General features: G+C 45.8%; 1 protein-coding gene across 1 annotated transcript in view; it reads left to right on the forward strand.

Moving 5' to 3' along the window:
- LOC125467172 (A-kinase anchor protein 13-like) overlaps positions 1-20,104 on the forward strand; it is a 335,592-nt gene that overhangs the window by 111,391 nt on the left and 204,097 nt on the right. Inside the window, exon 8 of the mRNA XM_048562633.2 lies at positions 4,677-4,750. Coding sequence (XP_048418590.2) covers positions 4,677-4,750 — 74 coding nt within the window. The remainder of the gene's footprint in view (positions 1-4,676; positions 4,751-20,104) is intronic.

Genomic DNA, 20,104 nt, shown 5'->3' on the forward strand with positions numbered 1-20,104 from the left:
GGATGCTCCGGTTCCCTCCCACACCCAAAGATATGCAGGCTAGGTGGATTGGCCATGGGGAATTAGCCGTACTGTTCAGGGATCTGTAGATTAGGTGGGTTACAGGGGGGATGGGTCTGGGTGGGATGCTCTGAGAGCCGGTATGGACTTGTTGGGCCAAAGGGCCTGTTTCTGCACTGTAGGGATTCTATAAATTTAAAAAGAAAACAACTGTTCACTGTACCTAGCTACATGTGACAATAATAAATAAAATCAAATCAAAATCCTTCCACTGTCATCCGCTTCTGTTCCCCTTCTCTCTCGTTCTCTTTCTCTTTCCCCCTGCCAGTTTCCCTTTCTCTATCCATCCCCACACCGATCTCCCCCTCTGTACCCCCCCCAAGCAAATCTCCCTTTCTCTTGCCCCTCGTCATTATCCCTTTCTCTTCTCCCCCTCAGTCACCTCTTCTCCCCTCTTTCCCCCCCCTTCCCTCCCCAACCCCCTACACCACACTCTTGCCCCCCACACCCTTTCTTCCCCTCTTTTTCCTCATTCCTTCCTCCTCTGCCCACTCCCACTTCCGCCATCCGCTCCAGCCTTCGCCCTCCCTCCCTGCCCACACCTCTTTCCTCCCCCCCCATTTCCCTCACCCCCCACCTCTCCCTCTTCCCCACCCTCCTTCTCCCCTTCTTCTTCCCCCCCTCACCCACCTCCCTCTCCCCCCCGCCTCCCTCTCCCCCCCCCGCCTCCCTCTCCCTCCCCCCCGCCTCCCTCTCCCTCCCCCCATCTCCCTCTCCCTCCCCCCCCGTCTCCCTCTCCCTCCCCCCCATCTCCCTCTCCCTCCCCCCCCGTCTCCCCCTCCCTCCCCCCGTCTCCCTCTCCCTCCCCCCCCCCGTCTCCCTCCCCCTCCCCCCCCGTCTCCCTCTCCCTCCCCCCCCGTCTCCCTCTCCCTCCCCCCCCCGTCTCCCTCTCCCTCCCCCCCCCGTCTCCCTCTCCCTCCCCACCCGTCTCCCTCTCCCTCCCCACCCGTCTCCCTCTCCCTCCCCACCCGTCTCCCTCTCCCTCCCCCCCCGTCTCCCTCTCCCTCCCCCCCCGTCTCCCTCTCCCTCCCCCCCCGTCTCCCTCTCCCTCCCCCCCCGTCTCCCTCTCCCTCCCCCCCCGTCTCCCTCTCCCTCCCCCCCCGTCTCCCTCTCCCTCCCCCCCCGTCTCCCTCTCCCTCCCCCCCCGTCTCCCTCTCCTTCCCCCCCCCGTCTCCCTCTCCCTCCCCCCCGTCTCCCTCTCCCTCCCCCCCCCCGTCTCCCTCTCCCTCCCCACCCGTCTCCCTCTCCCTCCCCCCCCGTCTCCCTCTTCCTCCCCCCCCCCGTCTCCCTCTCCCTCCCCCCCCGTCTCCCTCTCCCTCCCCCCCCGTCTCCCTCTCCTTCCCCCCCCGTCTCCCTCTCCTTCCCCCCCCCGTCTCCCTCTCCTTCCCCCCCCCGTCTCCCTCTCCTTCCCCCCCCGTCTCCCTCTCCTTCCCCCCCCGTCTCCCTCTCCTTCCCCCCCCCGTCTCCCTCTCCATCCCCCCCGTCTCCCTCTCCTTCCCCCCCCGTCTCCCTCTCCTTCCCCCCCCCCGTCTCCCTCTCCTTCCCCCCCCCCCGTCTCCCTCTCCTCCCCCCCCCCGTCTCCCTCTCCTCCCCCCCCCCGTCTCCCTCTTCTTCCCCCCCCGTCTCCCTCTTCTTCCCCCCCCCGTCTCCCTCTTCTTCCCCCCCCCGTCTCCCTCTTCTTCCCCCCCCCTCCGTCTCCCTCTTCTTCCCCCCCCCCGTCTCCCTCTTCTTCCCCCCCCCGTCTCCCTCTTCTTCCCCCCCCCGTCTCCCTCTTCTTCCCCCCCCCGTCTCCCTCTTCTTCCCCCCCCCTCCGTCTCCCTCTTCTTCTCCCCCCCCTCCCTCTTCTTCCCCCCCCCGTCTCCCTCTTCTTCCCCCCCCCCGTCTCCCTCTTCTTCCCCCCCCCCCGTCTCCCTCTTCTTCCCCCCCCCCGTCTCCCTCTTCTTCCCCCCCCCGTCTCCCTCCTTCTCTCCCACCCCCCCCCCCATTCTGTCCCCTTCCCCCTCTCCTCCCCTTCCACTTCCCCCTCTCCCCTCTCCTCCCCTTCCACCTCCCCCTCTCCTCCCCTTCCACCTCCCCCTCTCCTCCCTTTCTCTCGGAGCCTGTAATATTCTGCTCCCCGTTCCAAATGTGAGTTACCAAAGCCACCTGGTGGTTTTTTAGAGTATTGCAGCCTCTAAATCCCTATCTGGTGCACCACAAATTAAACAGGAGCGTCAAGCGTTGCAAAGACCATGTGTGCTTTGCAGATGTGAGCTTATGAAAATTAACACTTGGTAATACTTATCATCCGATTTTAATTAGCAGCTGTGATTGGAGCGATCCTGTGTTTGTGCTTATTGTTTTGGAGAGTCAGTTTGTTTGCCATTAAACTAATCTACCAAAAACACATTGCCTTTTGAATGATAATCTGCTGAACCTGATCTCCTTCTAGATAATTTATCCTTTTAAAAATTAAACATTTTTATGTGGGAGCCCTGTCAAGAACTGAATACTAGGAAGTGCCTGGTAGTGGTTCGCAGTCTCCATTTTGCCCTGCGTTGGGATAACCTGTCTGGACCTCTTATAATTTCTTACTCTCCCTTTTTGCTGTATACTGTCAGAGTGCAGCTCAGTCCTCAGAGAATCCAAGTTTGTGTGGAGAACGCTGCCATTCATTGCCCCACGCTGCTTCATCAGTCACTTCTCATCTGTATAAATTCACCAGTTGCTGGGCCCCGCTAATTATTCAACAAGAAGTCCAAGCAATTCTTTCTTGCCCACGATTTAATCTGCTCCATACACTCATTGTTGAACATTAATGGCAAAGCTGGAGAGTCGAAGTGCAACAGTGTCTGGCTTCGGGCACTTGACAAGTTTTCACTCAACTGATGAGCATCGCTCATGGTGGTCCAAACCGCAAAGAAGAAATCAAACAATATCTTCATATTTAATAGTGACTCCCCCTGCCCTCTGGGCTGTAATATGTTTTATTAATGTTGGTGTCACAAAGTTGGTGATGAGCTGTTCTATGAATTTGGGGAGACTGTGAATGCACTCTCAAAATGGATCGATTTCCAATGCTGACTGTGCTGGCAAATGGAATTCCAGCATTATTGAAGTCCTCCATTCTCTTCCGTTGTTCTGCCCCCTTTCCCAGGTAGACTGTAGGCCTTTAAGTATATGCTCTGGTTAATACCCTGACTGCTCCTCCTCTTTGCATGAAGCATGTGCCTGTCTACAGTTTCCACACTGAATTAGCTTAACGTGTAAAATCAACACTGGCCGTTGTAAGAATCGCCCCTGGCATCTGGTATATGATGGGAAAACATGTTCGATGGATGTGGTGATGCCTCACTTGTTCAAGGGGCACCATTTGGTAACCTGATGATGTTTTCTTACAGAGATCCAATTGATCTAATAGAGTCCACTTTAGGGCAAATTGTACCCTGTTCTCGAAAGAATGAGCTGTTTATCTCACAGTGCTGCTTGAAGTTTGCAGACTAAGCACATACTCTTTACCTCCCCTTTATGTGCTGAATTGAAAGCAGAAGACTGGGACGCCACCCTTTACAAGGGCTTTTATCAAATTGTTGTGTGTGGGTCTGAAAAGAGTTAATATTGAGGAGTGCCAGAAGCTCCACCCACTATGACATCATCTGAGCCGGTGGACAGAGTTGGGGTATCTTGAAGGAGTGAGAGCCAGCATTGACTCCTCCTCAACATCTCTGTAGCAATGACGATCTTGTCACTGCAAAGGTAGAATCATAGTCTTACCAGACCATAGGGCTGCTCTCCCATTAGAGAGAGATGACTGATGTTGGTTTAACCTGAGGGTCACTGCAGGGGAGAGATTGAGGACAAGAACCCTTCATGGTAACCTCAGCTGGTGGATGGATTGGAACCACACTTTTGGTGTCACGCTGCACCATTAATCAGCCAACTGAGCTAACTGATAACTGTCCAGGTAAATACACGGTGCTGTCACAAAGAAAGGATCAGATTGCAAGTGGGGCGTGTTCCCATGCAGCTTCTACATGTGGCTTTTTGGGTGGTGGAGGGCTCAGGTTTGGAAAGTGCAGCCAGAAAGAAGTCTTGATGTGTAACTGTAGTGCATCTCATAGATGATACTGGTGTTTCTGCCTCAGAGGCGGAGGGTATGAATGTTGAAGGTGTTCGATGGAGTGCCATTCAGGTGGACTTATTTGAACAGGATGTCCCAGCTGCAATCATCCATGCAATTATCACCTTCCTGATATGCGCATGTTTGATAGGAGGATGGGCACTGAGAGTCAGGTCAAGAAGTGTGTCACTTCCTGTGGAATTCCCTATCTCTTGTCATCACACTATTTTACATGACCGGTCCATTTAATTTCTTGTCAATGTGAGAGTTTGGATATTGATTTATTTTGGAAAGTTTGTTTGGTGAAGCACTGAAAAGAAAGTTTCTTCTGCATAGTAAAGGCCAACAAACTATTAAAGGGTTGACGCATGGTTAGTGGTGTGGCATTGTGATGTCACTTTGTGATGTTGTAGACTTTGAGTCACTCCTGAGTTATAGGCCTGGTCCGATATTCAACATCTTTCCCTCTCTGCTGGTTGGAAGGCAATTGATGCATCTTTTTTTTACCTAATTTCAGAAGAAGTACCAGAGGACGAAGATGATTGTGCCCAGAAACTGCCTGAAGATCTTGCTGAATTTGTCTCTGAACAGGTAAATTGACATGTTTGTTGCAATGTAATATCTCATGGAGAAATGCGAGGATAGCTTTTCATGTAGTGTGTGGCCTGCATGATGTTCCTCGTGTGAATTTGATTGTGGCTAATGGAATGACTTACTTCCTGAGGTGAAGGCTGAAGTCTCATACTCTCACACCAAAGTCAGTTGCATGTTGCAGAGTCCTGTTGGACAGTGTGGAGCGAAGCCTGAGTCAGCTGAAGACATATTGACGGGGGTTTCACTGCTGTAGCTTTCTCCAGATACATTAGTTCCAAATACATACTGACTGCAGAGCTGAAACTGAGGTATAGCTTGAGAAGTTTGTTAATAGTGCATCAACTTTTATCAAAACTACTGTTCAAAGCAGCAAAAAGTCAGGACAGTGATTTGTCACACTTATGTCAAAGCGAGGCTGGTTTAATTTAAATTAAAAATGGGAAATTGTGGAAATACTCGGCAAGTAGAGAAGGATCTGAGGAGAGACCACAGTTGAAGTTTCAGGTTCTGAGGAAGGGTCACCAGACCCAAAACGTTAACTCTGATTTTCTTTTTCTCTTCACACATGCTGCCAGACCTGCTGAGCATTTCCAGCAATTTCTGTTTTTGTTCCTGACTTACAGCATCTGCAATTCTTCCAGTTTGTTTTTGAAGTTTCAGGTTGTTGACTCTTCATCTGAACTGGGAAACGTTAGAGATGTGATCAGTTTTGATTAAGGATTGGCTGGGATAAGACTAAGCAAAAGGTCTTTGCTGGATTGGAAATGGGAGAGATTGAAATAAAGAGCTAGCCTTTTATATCAAAGGAAAATAGTGATGAGGCAGGAAAAGTAACATAAGATGTCTCGAGAGCAAGTGTAGTACTGTCTGAAAGCAAAGACGAGAAAAACCTATGCAAATGAAAAAAAGAAGTAAAACGGAATGGAGGAAAGGTCTGAATTAGTTGACCTCTAGTTTGAATCTGCAAGGCTATAAAATGCTGAATGAAAGGATGAGCTGCTGTCCCTCAAGATCACATTGAGTCTCACAGGGAACAGTGAGACAGGCCAAGGACAGACACCCAGCATGAGAGCAAGGTGAAAAATTAAAACCTTCAAGAGCTCAGAGGCCTGCTCATGGACTGGTGTCTCACAGTATAGTCTCCAGTCTGTGCTTGCTGTCCTTAGTGTGGATGAGTCCACATGGCGAGCAGTGAGAACCACTGACCAAATTGTAAGATGCCAATTGCTGGTTCACTTTCAAGTGGTGTTTGGGGCTTTGAAAAGTGAGAAGTGGGATGGGGAAAGGGCTGTATTATATCTGCTTGTCTTTCATTGGAACATTGTGTGGGAAGGAAATGGCGTTGGAGAAAAAAACAGTTTATTCAGTACTTGCAAAGAGGAGAGGCTGATGTGTACGTGTAGCAGGTGATGTTTCAACAAGCAGACGATTTAGTTGGTATATGTGTTCTAGTTGTGTGGCTTTGTTTGATTAAGAATCTTGACTCACTACCCTTGTGTATGAGGAGCCACCATGCTGGAAATGAAGCCAGGAAACTTGCCATCAGTTGCGAAAAGGTGTGCCAATGTGAGTCATCCGGTCAGCTGAGGAAGCTGGAGAGATGGGAAAAAAGGCATAGACATTATTGAAGGGTATCATGACCTTGTACAACCTCACCCTGCCCAATCTCACTGAACCCCACACCTTGCGTGACTTAAGGGAGAATGAGCGCCTTGTGGGCCATGATCCATGTTGGTCTTCAGCCTAGTGGAAGACTGCATGATTAGAACGGGCAGGGGGATCCCAATCATGTGGTAAAAGTCACTTTTTTAATTGGTTGCTGCTTTTCCTGCAGCTGGAACTTGAAACTGGAGTGTAGGGTGTTTACAAGGAGCATATACAGCTGTTGGACACTGTCCTGAGATAGTGATGGGAGTGGCGTTTCATCAATCTCCAAACTGTCAGGAGATTTCCCCTCCTCCACTCAATGCACATCTGTTACACATCCTTAACCACCTGTTGTTTGTGTCTTGTGTATAAAACTATTCATGGAGTAAACGTAAGGGTCTCGACTGACAGGAAAATGTTCAGAAACCCACTGGGGCTTGGAGCTGTTTTATTGATTCACCCCATGTACTGTCAGTCTCCTTTCATTTCGGATCTTGCTTAGTTTGTCCTGTAGTAAATTGCAGTGTCTGCTTCAGTGACTTTCTGTCAAACACGCATCAACTTGCTCTTGGATTTAATCTTCAAACCTTCCCTTCAAAACAAGAATTTTTCTTAATATAATAAGAAATTAATATAAGTGTGAAGATGAGTGACGGCTGTTAATCAATCAGTTCATTGATCTACATATATAAAGGTGGGGGGGGGAGCGGAGCAGGGCAGGTGGGCAGATTGGAGGACCTCCTTTGGGTGGGTTCCTGGGCCTGGCCAGACTGGCGCTAAACAGGTCCAGGTAGCGGCTGTAGAGGAGGTCATCGCTGTCATTCGGCCTACCTGTCCCTCTTTGGTTATGTTCGTGCCCAAGTGTCTTTGGAGAGGAAGCACAATATGCCCATCAATGCTTTCTATTCCTTTAGAGAGAGGTGGGCAGTGTGGGGGATACAATATTTTATTTCCTTCTCCAACTCTGATTTGATTTAGCCCCTTCCTGTGAGAATGAATAAAGTAAAAGGGAGGGTTCCTATGGTGTAGTCTCTCCCTCTGAGCTAGGAGGCCCCGTTCAAGTCCCACCTGATCCAGAGGTGTGTACCAACATCTGTAAACAGGCATTTAATATATAACAAATGTATTTGAAGGGGGAATAGTTGAGACTTCGGGAGAGAATTATTGGACTTGTATAGTTGGTCAACTCTCTGCATAAGGCCAGTCCCTCTATCGGTTTGATTGTTTTAAGTAAATGTCCGTCTGAGTAAGCCTGAGGTTTGTTGCTGTTTATACTGGGAATCATAGTTTGTCACACTCAACTGTCTTGAACCATCTTCAGCATCCTGTTCTAGTTTGTCTGAGCCAATCTGGGAGTCCATCATCCAGCTGCTCCTGATTGACTCTGAATGCTGCCTTTCACTTTGAGCTGAAGAAGAGGTCATTGTAGCTTTTCAGCTCTGATCAACAACCAAAATGTTGTAAATGTTTTATTTTCTGGATGTCAGCTCTTTAGCATCCTTTTTCTTGCAATTTAAAGCACCAGTTTCACTTTGAGCTCAGAGAGGGGAAAAAATGCTTTCACATCATTTGTCATCGAAAACCACTTCATACTTTTGAAGATTTCTATTAACCAGTGTCTTGGTCTTCTCTTTTTCTAGAGAGAGAAACTTCCAGAACTGTTCATGGGTCAGCCATTGCTTGTTCAATAGCATTCTAGTCTCTCTTGGAAAGCAGTGAAGGTCCAATAGGATGACTTGACCTCAAAAATCCAGGCTGTCGCTCCCAGTGCAGTTCTGAAGGAACCCTGCACCATCAGTGACACCATTCCTCAGATGAAACTTTGCATTTCAACAGGAACTCAGTTTAAATGATCCCATTGCAAGGAAGAACAGGGGATTTCTCCCTGCTGCCCTGGTCAATATTAAGCCACAACAAGAATCTCAACTTGATGTTGATGATACTTTTTGTAAATAGTCTGTTCTAAGGGGATCAATTTGGATTTGTGCTTTGGGTTGGAGGCAGGGGCATGTTTTCTGTTCTTGCCTGCTGGCCTGAAGTCATTGAAATAAAGTGAGCACCTGGTGAGTTTTTACGATGTCTCCTGTTTATGTGAGGACAAAGTGTTAGAAGCAAATCAACATTACGAAACGTCAGCTTTTGTGCTCCTGAGATACTGCTTGGCCTGCTGTGTTCATCCAGCTTCACACTTTGTTATCTAACATTATTGGGGTAATGTGTTATACTGCGGCAGACTGTTTTTTTCAGCTAAGTCTTAACACCTGCATCGTCCTCCGAGAGTAAAGTTGGGCATATTCTCTCCTGTTTCTCTTTCCACCTTCTGTCTTACAGTGAAGAGCATTATTGTTCAGACCCAACCATCATTCTAAGCAAAATCAACAAATACATTGCAAACTGGGGATTCAACCTGAAGCCTTTCTAGTACATTTTTGGACTCTAAGACTGTCTTCAGGCTTCAGCATTATGCACCATTTTTGCTGTTCTGTTTTGTTTTGAGCTTCCCCCAAACCTCCCCATCTCCTATGGTCAACAGATACTGAAATGTGAGTGAATTTTCTGATCAGCGAAAGTATCTGAATTAATTGCTGTTTTGCAGTAAAATCAGATTTATAGAACCGCCAGATGACAGACAGGGCATGCCCCAGTGATCATGTCCGTTTTCATTTCCCTGAGTAATCCTTTCCCCATCTGTATTCCCAGTCATTAATAAGGTGGAGTCTTTTTAAATGACTTTTACTGTAAGTTGCTCTCACTGCTCCGAAGTCCATATGGGCTTGGCTAACAGCCCATTCATGCAGAGTCAAAATTTTTAACTCTTGTTTTTGTATCTTGCTTTTCTTTGCCGACTTTCAAGGTATGGATGTTCTTTGGTTTTTGTGACATCTTATGAAAACGAAGAGGCATTCTTTCTGTTCCATATTCAAGTCTTGGCTGGCTCCAGAGTTGGGAGAGCAGTCCAAGGCAGAGATTAGCTGGGTTGGAGGAGATGGAAGGGGAACCAGTGGGAAATGCTTCTGTGAAGAAGACACAACACAGGGAAACCTGAAGGATAAACGTTGCAGAATGAAGTATTGTTGATAATATCTTGGCATCGGTCTTTATTTTTCTAAGAGATCCAAATGCAGTCATGGCCATATTCCCTCAGTGTGGAAAGAGTGGAAGAGACGATCAGTGTCTCCTGACTGCGGTGAGGTGAGGGGGTATTTCTTTAACATTATACAAGCAAATTACTGCAGATGCTGGAACCTGTACTGAAAACAAAAATGCTGGATGTCACAGTGGGTCAGGCAGGATCCATTGAGAGACAGGCTATCTTTTTGAGTCCAGATGACTTTTTGTCAGAACTGACATGAAGTGGGGAGGGTTGCAGCATTTGTGCAATAGCTGAAGGGGTTAGATGGGAGAAGAGTGGAATGCTGGGGGAGAAAGGATGCTGATAGTTCAGATTAAGCTGCCCTGTCCCCACTTTACGTCAGCTCTGAAGAGTCATCCAGACTTGAAATGTTACTGATAATGGGAACTGCAGATGCTGGAGAATCCAAGATAACAAAGTGTGGAGCTGGATGAATACAGCAGGCCAAGCAGCATCTCAGAGCACAAAAGCTGATGTTTCAGGCCTAGACTCTTCATCAGAGAGCCTCTCTGATGAAGGGTCTCGGCCCGAAACGTCAGCTTTTGTGCTCCTGAGATGCTGCTTGGCCTGCTGTGTTCATCCAGCTCCGTACTTTGTTATCTTGAAATGTTAGCTTGCTTTTTCTCTATGGATGCTACCTGACTCTCTGATCTCCAGCAATTTTTGTTTTCTTTAACGTTACGTGAACTGTACATGTCAGAGAATTCATTGTCTGATCAGATCTAAGTAAGGTTTTCTCCATCTTCTGAGTTTTGATGGTGGAAGAGTATGGTTCTGACTTGGATTTCAGAACTTTCTTTTTATTTCTGCTGAAAAATGTCTTTGTAAACATAATGCGCACATCCTTGTCAAGGCACAGAAAGTAACTGGAGAGGGAAAAATAAGCTCTTGGTGCCCAGTTTACATTTTCTGTAATTTCAGGGTAGTACACGTAATAAACAACAATTGTGTGACCCAAAACCAGACAAAAAATGACCTTGAAGTAAGGATCCTTGCCATGCCTGCCAAATTTCAACATTTTTATTAACTGTCTGTCTTTCTTACACTGTGCCAGCAAATAATTGACTTTACTTGTTGTCGGACTCAGTTTATCTTCTTGAAGAATGAGAAAACATTTGCATGGAGCATTAGGACTGCTGGAGTCTTATCAGGAAGCAGACACTTTTGAACAGCAGAATCCAGTTCAGTCCTGTACAAATAATGATGAGTGCAGCTCTTGACACTAGAGCCTGCCTATGTTGAACTCATTAACCGATACCTGTAATAGAGTAAACCCCTTAGAACAAAGAGCTGCAGTTCTGGAGTGGCTAAAATGATTTAGTATTTCCTATGACTAGTAGCAGCAAATTTTTCATGCTACTGAGGTCAGACAAGTGGCAGATGCAGAATCTAACTGTTTTGAAGGCCGTGTTTGCGATGTGATGGTGGTGACCATAGCAACAGTTACTGACTCTCTCCTTAAAAGATGTCGGAGTGAAGCAGGCTATTCAGCCCATTGAGTCTGCTCTGCCATTCAGTGAGGCCATAGCTGAGGTCTGATGAGCCTCACCTCCAGTTCCTTGGCTTTTTTCCATAACCCTCCATTACTTTGCTGATTTAAAATTTGTCTATCTCAGCCTTGAATACAATTAATGACACAGCCTTGATAACCCTCTATTGGGAGCAAAGACTTTAGCAGTTTCTCTACCCCCGAGAGAAGATACTGGCTTAACACAGGCAATGACTGTGTAAAACAGAACCAAGGGAGAAGTGAGGTTGTTAACTAATTATAACAATCTGTCTCCAACAGTTGATCTGGAATAAACCTAAACATAATGTGTGACTAACCACATGGCAGTGCTCCTATTTATTATGGTCTTATGGTGCTGTGGGAAACCAGAACTCCAAACTCAATGTTTCCCTTCCATTACCAAGTGTCAGATTAGGTATATACTATATCCTCAAATGTTGTTCCCTGAAATAAATATCTCCTTTCCATTTGCTAACTAATTCCATGGCCTGTGAATTGACCACTCACTTGCTGGAATATTGGGCTGAACTTTCTGGTTTTGGAGCCAGAGAGGCAGTTTTCTTGGTTGGGGTGGTGACATCCGAGAACTCCATTGGTTTCCCACCTCTGCCTGAATTGGTTCTGGGTGGGAAGGTCAAAGCTTGATCTACCAGTCCTACTATCAGTTGAGGCCCTTTTAAATGGCCATCTAATTATTGCTTAAGGACTTCATCCCCAACAAAACTAGACCTGGGGCAATAAAGCAAGGATAAGGCTATTGGAACCTACCCCCCCTCCCCCCAAACCCTTCACTGACCCCCTGTGCCTCCTGCCCCTGCCCAACCACAGACATGCCACCCTCTACATGAGAAATGAAAGCATTTACTTGAGACCATTTACTTTGTCTGAAGAAGGGTCCAGACCCGAAATGTCAGCTTTCCTGCTCCTTTGATGCTGCCTGGCCTGCTGTGTTCATCCAGCTCTACACTGTGTTATCTCTATTTGAGACCTTGGTGCTCGGGATGTCTTGTGCCCTCCCAGCACCAGCCATGCCTTTGGCAAGAGCTATCAACCTCTAATTGGCCAGAAACACCCATTTGCGTTGGTTTTCTGCTTTTGGTTGTGGGTTTCAGACCAAAGCCCAACACTGCCCTCGAAGCAAGCTGATTGGAGGAAGATGCTGTGAAGCATCAGGAATGGAGTGAGACACTGTCTGACACTGGAAGATGCCTTTCGTTATTTTGACAGGATTGTTTTAGATCCTATCCCTTCTCACCACAGTTCAAATACAGGTCATGTCTTCTGGTTGTTGCATTTTGTACAGAGTGCAATGGGTCACCTGATCTCATTATGTTCATCTTCATTTTCCCACCTTCAATGAGATCATGTCCAATATGTATAATCCCTCCTCTCAATGTGATCCCTCTATTCCCCTTGGTAACTTTGCTTGCTATTTTCCTTAATCTTTCAGTGGCTGCTTTTATCTTTTTTTGTGCTGTGTTGATCCAGAACTTTAACATGTGGCACCTAATGTTTAGCTATCTTCAACTAACTGCATCAGCTGTCACTCATGCAAACATTTGGTCAAAGGAAGCAGTCAAAGAATTTCATCTGTTTGACTGTGGGGTATAAAGTTACACCCACCAATTGTCACATCAGCTGCCTCAAAAGAAGAGAACTTTTGTCAACAAGTTTTAAAAGTTGTAACTACTATGATGTTCAACAGTTGCAGTATCCCGTTTTGATTATTGTCAAGAACAACATTCTGAACTTATTCATTTTTTTTAAATTCAAGGAGTACGTTAAGAGTTTTGAGAAGATTTGTAGCTCAGGTTGAGTTTCTGGATGTGAGTTTGCTCACTGAGCTGGAAGGTTAGTTTTCAGATATTTCGTCGCCATTCTGGGTAACATCATCAGTGAGCCTCCGGCGAAGCGCTGGTGTTATGTCCCGCTTTCTATTTATCTGTTTAGGTTTCCTTGGGTTGGTGATGTCATTTCCTGTTCTTTTTCTCAGAGGATCGTAGATTGATTTGGAGCCAATCTACCATCCTGAGAAAAAGAACAGGTAATGACATCACCAACCTAAGGAAACCTAACCAGATAAATAGAAAGCGGGACATAACACCAGCGCTTCGCCGGAGGCTCACAGATGATGTTACTTAGAATGGTGATGAAATATCTGAAAACTAACCTTCCAGCTCAGCGAGCAAACTCACATCCAGTACTTTAAGAGTTTTCTGGATACTTTGATGCCATGACTGAATATTTTTGTGCAAATATTTGGAACTCACGAGCCAAGTAAAGGTCCAGTTGAAACAGTATGACACAGCGAGGAGACTTTTTTTTTGTCCATCCTTCAATTTAGTTCAAAGAAATCTCATCCGTTTCACTGCTTGATCACAAAGCTTCTCCTTTTTCTGGTTGATGGGAAATTTCTTGTGCATAATGTGCAAGCCTCCATTTCCCTGTTTACCAAGACATCTCCCAATTTTCTTGTAAATCCCTCTGGTTGTGCGAAGGTCTCTGATTGCCAGCACATTTGCCTCCTTGACCTGTTGGAAACAACAACACATTAATACATATGAAATTGCATAATCCTGTCACACTATTTGGGTGCCCTAATTCAATTGTCTCAAATCGGCTTCAAACTATTAAAATCACTTCTCAAGGTGATTTTTTTTTGAAAGGTGTGCTACTTGAGGTTCAGCAGACCAAAAATATCAGCATAATTCCTCAAGGTTTTGAAGTGTAAATCACCTGACCATGTGTATGGAAGATTGTACCAATGTCTTTGATGTAACACATTGTCAAGGTGCAAATTGATACCTAAATATTTTCACCCAAGTGTTTCAGAGGTACCTATCCAGATCATTTCCATACGCTTTTTATGCAGAAGACCTCATGTTGTCAACATTTTTTTTAGTAAGTCACTTTGAGGGCCAGTTATCTCAGAATCTTGTGACAATCTCAGAATCTGGATGGCATCTCCCATTTAAGATTGAGATGAAGAGAAATATTTTCATCGACCAAGAGTAATGGAGCCTGGTTTATTGAATGTGTTAAAGGGAATTTTTGACCGATAAGGCATCAAATTCTGTGGGCAGATGGGAAAATAGACTTGAGACCACAATCATATGATCATCTTATGATGTTATTGAATGGCACAGCAGACTTGAGGGGCCCAATGGCCTACTTCTGCTCCTGGCTCCTGTGTTTTGTTGTTGGGCATTATCACCGCTTCATTTTCAGCAGGATTTTGTCTTGTCCTTTCAAAAGAGACTGTGATCCACTAATTTGGCTTCTAACCTCGCTGCGATCAGCCTGACAACTTTCTATTGGCATTGTTTCAACAGGATTTAATTTTCAATTCTCATAAACGTATTAGCATGTCTACTCTCACAACAACAGCCTGTTCTTCCTGACATTATGAATTCTCCTGCAAAATCCTTCAGGAGCTGAAAACATTCCAGTCATTGGGCAGCATCATCTGTCCGTCCCAACTGGGGGATGGAAAGGCATTGAGTGATCTATGGATCAGTTCTGATCTTGGTCTTTTATGCTGGTTCCCTCTTGCGCTCCCCCCCCCCCCCCCCCCCCCCCCCCCAGGTTATAAACATTCATTTGTAATGTTTCAGTATCTCCATCTAGAATATTCTGATGGGCATCCAAGTAGTTTGTCAATTCTGTCCAAATCTAGTATCTGTATAAGAAAAAAAAAATCAGTTGATAAATGAAAAACTTTACAAAATTGAAACGGACTGTATATTGGTCATTAAGTTTTCGGCCCTCTTTAGACACAGCACTGGGAGCAGTTGGGGAGATTCCTACATTTCACCACAAATATATGGTTGCACCAGTACTTGTGTATTTCCAGCCACCTCATCGTTCACCCTTTTAGAGGTAATCTATTTACCAGCTACCTTGGTTTGTAATTGATGCTGTTGTTATTTTGCTCGATGATGATGAAAATGTCCCGAACGTTTTGTAGCAGAGCCTCTATGTAGCTGCATAAGTCCACATTTTTCTGTTCACCACATAAATCAAAATATCATATTTAATAAGTGACTTAAGGGGGAATTCTTGAGGCACAGCATGTCAGCTCAATCCAGTGCCACCCTCCTGCTAGGACCATAGGAACAGGTGATGCCATTCAGCCCCTTGAGCCTATACTGCCTTTTGGTGAGATTATGGCTGATCTGTGGCTTAACTGTATATACTTACCTTTGTAACAGTGCTAAGGGGTATAGACCAGAGTCATACAATCCAGAAACCGACCCTTCAGACCAACCAGTCCATGCCAAACATAAACCCAAGCTAAATTAATCCCACCTGCCTTCTCCTGGCACACATCCTTCCAAACCTTTTCTAATCATGTACTTACCCAGATGTCTTTTAAATGTTGTAATTGTACCCACATCCACCACTTCCTCAGGAAGTTCATTCCACACACGAACCAGCCTCTGTTTTGTTTTAATAAAAAAGCTCCTCGTGAGGTTTTAAATCTCTCTCCTCTCAACCTAAAAATGTGCCCCCAAGTCTTCCAATCCTCCAGCCTAGGAAAATGACAACAACCATTAGCTATCAATACTCCTCGTTATTTTATGAAGTTCCATTTTATCTTTACTTAACAAAAAATGTGTCAATCTCAGATTTAAAATTAATAACTAATTCTTAATGAAGCTGTTGTATGTCACAGTCAAGTGGGTGTCTCACATTTAAAAAGAGCTCCAACTGGAATCCATTTTTGGCTTTGTTATATTGAAGGGACTCTCAAAGACCTGGCATCTGTCCACAGAGATTAATTTCAAACACGTTAGTCTTCTGTGTTTCAATTTAGCTAATTATCTTGTGAGGAGTTGGACGCTTTATGCTCTAGATGCTTAGCAGTGAGAGCAGGGAGATCCTGCTTGCTCAAATTAGCCAATTCTACATGAATGGAGGAAAAAAAGTCTGAAACAAACAGCTGCTGACCGCTCAGTGAGTGATGCAGGCAATTTAATTCTCCAAGTGATAAGCTGGCAGAGATCGCAGTGGATCCTGGGATATTGCAGGACGTTGTAGAAATCACAGTGCTCAATAATAGCCTGGGTATTCTGTTGTCTATTGGCCACAACAACTGGTGACTGGCTGTTTGATAGGTGGTTAAGAAATTACCACTTTTCATCCTGAATAGGTGACTTCCACAGCCACCCAAGCAGCCACTTCAAGTTAGACTTTATTTCAAGTTCACCTTCCATTTTTAGCTGCAACCCGCAAAATACTGTGAAAAAAACTTCTCCATTCAGCGTATACGCTGCAGAGGTACTGTTTGTGAAGGTTATGAACTTACCTTAGAATTCTTGCATCTGCTCACTTTGTTGCCCTACTGCCTCGAATAATTTTCTGTTTCAGCCATTCTCCACAAAAATGATATTAAGGTTTTTTCCCGTTTTGGATAATGAAAGATCTTGCCTATTTAAGAACTTCATGTTTTCATTGAAAGTCGGTACCAGTTTTCCCTCCATTCATTCTATATCCCTGAGTGAAGATGAATGTTTAGTAACAAGTCTCCAGAGCCTGGTGGAGTTTGAGCAGGTGCGTTTGTTTGGAATAGAACATGCCTAGGCAATTAACCCTGAAATTTACCCCATCTTTATCATTCACATGCATGTGCAGACAGGCGCAGGCAGACTGACAGGCGAGCGCGCCTGTCTGCATGCTAGTCTGCCTGCGCGCGCACATGCAGGCAGACAGACTGACAGGCGCATGCACGCGCAGACAGACAAGCATGCAGACACACAGACTGGTGCTCGCGCAAGCAGACAGGCGCGCACAGACTGACAGGCGTGCACATGCACGCACACAGGCAGGCAGACAGACTCTCAGACTGGCGCACGTGCACAGACTGACAGGCGCACACAGGCAGGCACACCAACTGAGTTAAGCAGAAGGAAGGATGTTATTTGCATTTTGTTGGCTGGAGTCACAATTTCTTTGTGCCCTGGGGTGCAATATTTTGTACTGTTGCGGGTGGACAACAGTGGCCTTTGCTAAGGGAGACATTTTTCCATATTTAAGTCTGGGTAGTTTATATGTAAATAATGTTAAATATTCTGAAAGCATCATGTTTCAGTCTTTCTGAATTGAGTCATTGTTGAGTCTATAGCATTACAGTTACCTCCCAAACTCTGTACTTTTGCCAACCAGCAGGACACTGTTTCGGCAGGAATAATGTTATTCACTTAGTGACTAAAGCACGTTGGCAGCCTGTTAACTGGTCACAAACTGCCACGTAAACGCCTTCCCTCGGTGTGTTGAGTCTCCCCTTTCCAGTCATTAACATATAAAAGAGTTAATTTAGTCGCTGAAATTAGAAGCGATCCATTCCTGACCCAAGATTTCAAACATGCTCCTGTGTAACTGTAGAAAATATTTTGCCATCTTTACCAACTGCATTTGTACCACTGTGGTTTCCAACTTTTGGTTAAGTCAGAGTTGGGGTTGAGAGGATAAAGTGCAGGGGGGTGGACATGGGAATGTGCCCATTCCAACTCCCGGTCGTGCCCCTCATTGTCCCTTTGTAATTACATACACCTGAAAAAGAGATCATTTGGCCCATCATTGCCTGTGCTAGTGTATTGAAAGAGATGTCCAATTTGTCCAATTCACCTGCTATTTCTCCATTGCTGCAGAAATGTCTCCTTCTTAAATGTTTATCAATTCTGGTCCTCACCGTAAGATTAGAAAAATCATAACTGGATGAGAAATCATTCTGCCTACAGGAGATTTTTCGTAGAGAATGACGTGGAAAGAGCTAAGCACTTCAGTGGGGAGGGGAATATAGATTCCTTTTCAGATACTGATTGCTTCTGCCTCTGTTGTGCCAGCATTTTGTGTCCTTTATTGTTCTTTAAGGAAACGGGGGTGTGGCTTGAGGTGGGAGGAGGGGATAGGTGAGAGGAAGAACAGGTTAGGGAGACGGGGACGAACTGGGCTGGTTTTGGGATGCGGTGGGGCAAGGGGAGATTTTGAAGCTTGTGAAGTCCACATTGATACCATTGGGCTCCAGGGTTCCCAAGCGGAATATGAGTTGCTGTTCCTGCAACCTTCGGGTGGCATCATTGTGGCACTGCAGGAGGCCCAGGATGGACATGTCGTCTAAGGAATGGGAGGGGGAGTTGAAATGGCTCACGACTGGGAGGTGCAGTTGTTTATTGTGAACTGAGCGTAGGTGTTCTGCAAAGTGGGCCCCAAGCCTCTACTTGGTTTCCCCAATGTAGAGGAAGCCACACCGCGTACAGTGGATGCAATATACCAGATTGGCAGATGTGCAGGTGAACATCCGCTTGATGTGGAAAGTCTTCTTGGGGCCTGGGATAGGGGTGAGGGACGAGGTGTGGGGACCAGTGTAGTACTTCCTGCAGTTGCAGGGGAAGGTGCCGGGTGTGGTGGGGTTGGAGGGGAGTGTCGAGTGGACAAGGGAGTCACTGAGAGAGTGGTCTCTCCGGAAAGCAGACAAGGGTGGGGATGGTAAAATGTCTTGGGTGGTGGGATCGGATTGTAGATGGCAGAACTGTTGGAGGATGATGCTTTGAATCCGGAGGTTGGTGGGGTGGTATGTGAGGACAAGGAGGATTCTCTTTTGGTGGTTATTGCGGGGACGGGATGTGAGGGATGAGTTGCAGGAAATGCGGGAGACACGGTCGAGAGTGCTAGCTCATCCCCGTCTGCCTAAGCTGTTCTTCCTCTCACCTATCCCCTCCTCCCACCTCAAGCTGCACCTCCATTTCCTACTGACTAACGTCACCCCGCCCCCTTGCCTTGTCTGTCCTCCCAGGACTGACCTATCCCCTCCCTACCTCCCCACCTACACTCCCCTCACAGGCCCCATCCTTACCTCTTTAACTCTTTGACATGAGTTTTTCTTGTTCATTTTCAAAGACACATTATTTGCAAGTCTAACCAGTGAGTAAAGGTTCTATTTCCAAACTTCCTTGCAGTGCAAAGAACCCAAAGATAGGGGTAGGAGAACTTGTGCTCTCTGTTGTTGTACATTCAGAGTTCATTATCTGTTCCACCAGGTACTGCTAATGAAAACTTGACATTTGCATTGTGTCCCATGTGAAAAACAAGTATTTCATAATGAGGGAAAAAAGAAGACATGTGTGAGACAAATTAAATGGAATTGGACTGCCTTAAGTAGGAAAAGTTGGGTATTAACCTCAAAGGCTTTGAAAGACTGGAGAAAATGACCATAGAGAAAGAATGGGATGAATTAGGTACTTCCTTCAAAGAGTCAGTACTAGGAATGAAGAACCAAATGGCACCCTCCTACGGTCTACTGTTCTTCTGTAATATGCTGTTAGTCCAGTATTGTGTACTGCTTGGTCCAGTGTTGTGTACCAAAGTCTTAGAATATCTCTAAATGAAGTGCACTGAGACCAGAAGCTAACATTTTTTTTGATATGGCTGGAAACTTTTTTAAAAAAGAATGCTTTTTGTTAGTTCAAGGAAAAGGATTTCTAGATTACCCTTTAGAGGGATGGTCCCACAGATCGAGAAATATGGAAATAAAATGTTGGCTAGTGCATCTACAGCTGTTTAAACATTGTAGTTCAGAACTTCACTATTAGCTGCCAGACTTTCAGCAAAGGCTGGCCACCAAGGATATTGTTGGCTACAACATAGCTGAAAGGCACTGAACCCTGCAGGAGAAATCTGCCTCTAGAAACAGCAGCATCAACTGGTATTTACCTACTAGCATCGTTACCTTATGGTCAGTGCACTTGTGTAGGATTCTTCCAGATTCATCTGTCGAATTTCTTTTTGGCTGCACCACTGGCAAGAACCAGCAGCAGTACGAGCACTTGAGTCCCACAGTGCAGATTTACATCCCTTGTCCTGCAGATGCCAACAGTGACCTGGATTGAACATATGGAAAAACAACTTCTTGTTTTTGAACAGTTCTGAATTTGACAGTAACTTAAACAACTCAGGGCTGCGGTTTATGCAAGCCTCAATTTTACAAAAACACAGCCTTGTTATATTGCAGCATTACAATGTACTAAGGTCATAATGGTGTTCCTCGACCTCATGAACCAGT

This window comes from Stegostoma tigrinum, chromosome 33 (assembly GCF_030684315.1).
Source record: "Stegostoma tigrinum isolate sSteTig4 chromosome 33, sSteTig4.hap1, whole genome shotgun sequence".
In the NCBI taxonomy this organism is placed as follows: domain Eukaryota; kingdom Metazoa; phylum Chordata; class Chondrichthyes; order Orectolobiformes; family Stegostomatidae; genus Stegostoma; species Stegostoma tigrinum.